This window comes from Macadamia integrifolia, chromosome 7, assembly GCF_013358625.1.
Source record: "Macadamia integrifolia cultivar HAES 741 chromosome 7, SCU_Mint_v3, whole genome shotgun sequence".
NCBI classification, from domain to species: Eukaryota; Viridiplantae; Streptophyta; class Magnoliopsida; order Proteales; family Proteaceae; genus Macadamia; species Macadamia integrifolia.
Window position 1 is genome coordinate 8,611,572 of NC_056563.1, and position 4,955 is coordinate 8,616,526.

The 4,955-nt window shown below is 40.4% G+C and overlaps 1 protein-coding gene across 1 annotated transcript; it reads left to right on the forward strand.

The window, feature by feature from the left end:
* Positions 1-3,367: 3,367 nt before the first annotated feature.
* LOC122085194 lies at positions 3,368-4,457 on the forward strand. Its single transcript, XM_042653666.1, has one exon. The coding sequence runs from the start codon at positions 3,494-3,496 to the stop codon at positions 4,154-4,156; it is 663 nt and encodes a 220-aa protein (XP_042509600.1). The 5' UTR covers positions 3,368-3,493; the 3' UTR covers positions 4,157-4,457.
* Positions 4,458-4,955: the final 498 nt, after the last annotated feature.

Genomic DNA, 4,955 nt, shown 5'->3' on the forward strand with positions numbered 1-4,955 from the left:
ATCATCATTCTACGTAACACACAATATGATGAGTATTTTTAATAAACCTGTCAAGACAATAAAATTCAAGGAAATTTTCATATGGAAAAAACATTGCTTGGTCGTGTGCTCCGTGCAAATAAACACAAAGAAGTGAAATGATAACCCCACCTTTTTGAAATACAAAATACCCACTCTATTGATGCCCCTACGTGCTCGTTTCGTTGGCCCCTACACTAGTGCAAAGTTTCCTAAAAGATAGTGTAGCCCTACGCTAGCATAGGGGTCAATAGCAGTGCACATGGAAGTATAAATAGTGTTGGAGATTTCCATCTCTCATTTTGCCTCCCCTTGTATTTGGGTGCAAGGATCATATTGCCTATCAAGCTTTTTTCCTCAAATACATATTAAAAGAAAAAAAAGTGAAATGTTTCTTACGGGGGATGTAGTTTCTGCAAGTGTGGCAAGGCTAATGAGAACACACTATGAATTTAGTTCTCGATATTGGTATCGGTATTGATAAAGATCGATACGTATTGGATCAATGCATATTGGTCATTTTTGCCCCTTAATAAAAAAAAAATACGTTCTTTTACTGTTTTACTCTTGAAACGATATGGATCATTGATCCGAATCAATCAGAGATGAGGAACCAGGGATTGATCTTAATCGATACCTTCCCCATGTTTCTAGGCTTTGGGCCCACACTCTCATTGAAACTATTTTTCCAAAAGAAAAAAAATTCATTCTCCATCGACGATGGAAACAAGGCCGTCGATGGCATATGCCAATTGTCATTACGTGTTAAGCCCGCATGTTTTGGCTTTGAATGAGTTCCCTCCAAGGCTCAAAAATTGAAACCCAAAAACCAATAGGAGAGGAGGGAGCGTGGGGTTCAAGTCTTTAACAAGTTACAACGACCTCTAGAAGGTGAGTTCAGTGAGGGCGTCATAATTGCCTTGATCGGTGGCGGCGTCGGACAGTTGGTGTTGGCGGGAAGTCTCGGGATTTGGGACCGCTGTTTACCAACTTCCAAGTAAGGAACCATTTGTCAACAAAATTATTCATTACAATGAGTGCGGTCACGTAATGAGCATTGGATGATCGAAAGGACCTCGAGCCACATGCTTGGATGGTTTCAGCCATCCAATGCTCACCGTACAATCACATTCATTGCAAAAGATAATCACTTTCATTTGCCATGGATTCCCCAAATTACACTCATAAGGTAAAGAAACTTTCATTAGAATAAATGTTTTAAAATTTCAAACTGCTTATGGAATCGATTTTCATAGAAACCAATTCATTTCGATGTCAAATCTTAGAATCATCAACCAAATCCATTACGGACTTTGCCTGACTTGATTAGACTGAAAATACATAAAATCAAGTTTAATCATAATCGATCTATGTTAATTCTAAGTCAAATTGACTGATACAATCAATTTTGAATCAATCCATGTTGATTCTAAGTCAACTTAACCAATATAGTTATTTCATCCTTTGCCAAATCTTGTTTAGTTCCATCCAAGGTCAATCTTGTCTGAGTCTTGGTGGAAGAAAAAGAAGAAACAATTCATCATCCACTACATCTATGGATCGAATCTCAATATTGCTGGCATATCGGGTGTTCTGAATCAGTTGATATGATCAAAAAGTGATCATTTGATCTCGAACCAAACCGATATGACTGGAGAACATGATTTAATTCAATGAATGAGAGAGAGAGAGAGAGAGAGAGAGAGAGAGAGGGTTTAGTAGGATGGTTAAAACGTCTTGAAAATAACCTAATCTCAACCATCACCCAAAAAAAAAAAACCCTAATTTCAACCTAACTCTCTTACTAAATCAACAATATTTCGTGGGCTGTTGGTGATTATTATCCCCATTAATGTAATTAGGAGGATATGGTAAATCTATAGGTTGGTGGCTCATGTGCCTTTTTGAGATAAGTGATTTGTAATACCAAATAAGCCCCCAAGAACAGTTTTAATCCATTTTCACCTCCAAATCCTAAAGAGGAAAAAACTTTTGACTAAAGTAACAGAGAATCATCTAATACTATTAAAGTAATATCATGCAAAACAATGTGCATTTAGGTGGGAAACAGTGTGCCCCTCCCTTCCTTTGAGGATGGATGGATTGCCTAAATTTAAGCATTTATTCTATTTTCTGTGCATGCAACCACTTAACTGACTATTCTATCTTAACCTCACGTTAATCCAAAGATTAAGGAAAGATTAAGGAGCACCACTCAGTTGCAAAACAATGTGCGTGGGATGGAAAACAAGGTGGTGGGCCGGTGGTTGAAACTAGAAAGTAATCTGCCCCAAGTGGGCCCTTCAAAGAATTAGTTAGATTTAATAATTTAATTAGTGGACCAAATTATATACACTCTCTAGTCATTGTGGCGAATGAGGGGGCACACATGGACATCAACAGGCATCCAAATCCTCTTCAGACATTGAGCATTTCAGCACACATCCAACAAGTGAGAGGATCTGAATATGCCCTCAGATCCTCCCATCTATCAGATGTCAGGCCCAATCGTAGAGCAGATCTGAATCCCATCATTATGGGCGGGATGTCATTTTGTTGTCGCTCTTATTTGGCAAAGGGGCCACATGACGAAAGAACATTTTTTTTCTCATTTTAATCCATGTTAATTCATCGAAAAATTTTAAGTAAAGCATCATTTCATGGTATTAATTACCTGAAAAATATAGATACCTTATGATTTGCTTGATTTCTAAAAGCTCTTTCTCTATTAATGGAAAATCATATAAAAATCTTACTAGAAAGATCTATTATGATTCCCTCCCTAGAAGATTATCCCATAATTGAGATTAGTGAGCTGTTAATTAGCTATCATCTTAATGCTATGCCCCTAAGGCTAGTTACTCTACGTAGCTCGTTCATTACATGTACACACACGTTATCATATCCCTTTCTCCTAAACAATCATTATTTTAGGTTAATCCACTCATTAAAAGAAATGGTTTTTATGAAAAATAAAGAAAAGAGGAAGGCTATTTTCGTCATATGAAAATGGCATAATCCGTAGTTATGAGAACAAACAGTGGAAGGGGGTATTCCCGTGGTTTTGCAACATACGGAATTCCCATACGTGGCACCTTCAGGTGGGCCCCACAAAAAGTTGTAACAGGAACGGCTCGAAAATTCGTCGTTTTGTGTAGGCCACAGCTCCCAAAGCCGTTGGATCTGAATCGGAGAAACTTAACCCCATAATCGATTTAACCTAACCCACTTCTGGTCTGGTTAGGTTAACTAAAAATTAAGAACGAAACGAAACCCTAGTTACCTTACACCGAGTCTATCACGTCGACTTCTGTTCTCCGAAATGCTATAAATAAAGCGGTTGAAGCGAGCTAGGTTTGCCCAAATAGAGAGCCAAAGGGGCCTTTAGGAAGAAGGCTCTTCTCTTGTCTGCGTTCTGCTTCTTCTTTTCTCTCTCTTTGTTCTTTTCGATTTCAGACTTTGCTTTCAAATTCAAATGGCGGCTTCTTCTAGAACTAGATCCAGTGGACCTGTCTTACATGTCCCGAACGGGTTTCAGAGATCGATCTCTCCGTCGGGAAGGTTCTGTTCGTCGTCGTCGGCGGCTGCCGCATCTTCGTCGTCGACGGCTTTTGCGTCTTCCAGTTCTAGCTTTTCATCCCGGTCTACTGCTTTTTTCCATAGATCAATTTCTCCGACTCGTGTTAACATCTATGGATCTGTTCCGTCTGCGCCTTCTGTTCGTTTCTCTATAGACCGATCTATTTCTCCAAGCAGATCGATTGCGGTGTCGCCTCGTCATCAGGTAGTGAAGAAAGGGAGTAATCCTTTGTCGGCTCCGGCTTCTCAGAGGAGAACGTGTATGTGTTCGCCGACGACTCATCCGGGATCGTTTCGTTGCAGTCTTCACAAAGGTTTCAATGGTCATAGCAATCACCATCATTCTGGTTCGTATCCTTCGCATCGGTTGAATGCTCGGAGATCAGCGATGACGAATTCTTTGGTTCGTATCGGTACTGTTGAAGGCGATTTGGTTAAGAGAGCTTTGGCTGCTTTGATCCGACCTTCTTCTCATCAGCAGAGGAGAAGAGCGGGTTTCCAGCCAAGGCCTAGCAGGCTCTCAGTCATGTCGAATGCCGAAGACTCTGTAATTCATTGAGCAGGTTCGTTCATTATATTTTCTTAAAATTCCTCTTAGGCTGCCAGTGTCTGGCCACTGGCGATGTCAGACATCGACCGGCAAGGTAGCTCCTTTTTTTGTGTTCTGATGGAGAGCATGAGGTGTGGCGTGGAGCAGCAGATCGACTAACCGTTCGGCACTGTTGAGGCTTCCCCCTTCATTTGTACTCCGAAGGCGGAGAGACCCAAAAGTCCTTGAAAGCAGAGAGACAGGACCGACCAACATGTATATACATATATATGATGCCAATTTGCTGCTATTGATGGCCTATTGAAGGACACATGATCAGAGATGAGATTTCATACTACTAAAACTAAAAATTGGAACATAATTAAACAACCTAAGTACTGAAAGAATCCTGTTTGTGTTGGCTTCATTGGTGAGGCTAGTGGTCTCTCGCGTGTTAAAACGATCCGTAATCTGTGTGCAGTGATGATTTCTGTTCCATGTGCTGTGTATCTCCTTTCCATTTTCGTTCGGCGTTAACCGTCGTCCGTCATCCATGTCCGTCGTTGTCATCGGCGTTACCCGTCATCTGTATAAGGTGTTCTTTGTCGTCGTCGTCGTCGTCGTCGTCGTCGTGGTGCTTTGTGTTTGGCCGTCCGGTGTGTACTGTGTATACACGTTCGTCGTATACGTTTCCTGGGTAAGCTATTTATGTTATTTATATATTTTATATAGTTATTTATTAATTAATTGTACTTTGTTTATTTGGTTTTTTCATTTGCAGGTATAACGTGCCTATACTTGTTGATTGATTTGCAGAAAGACTCCGTTA

Coding starts and splice junctions, on each gene's coding strand:
- LOC122085194 (XM_042653666.1), top strand. CDS start 3,494: ATGGCGGCTTCTTCTAGAACTAGATCCAGTGGACCTGTCTTACATGTC.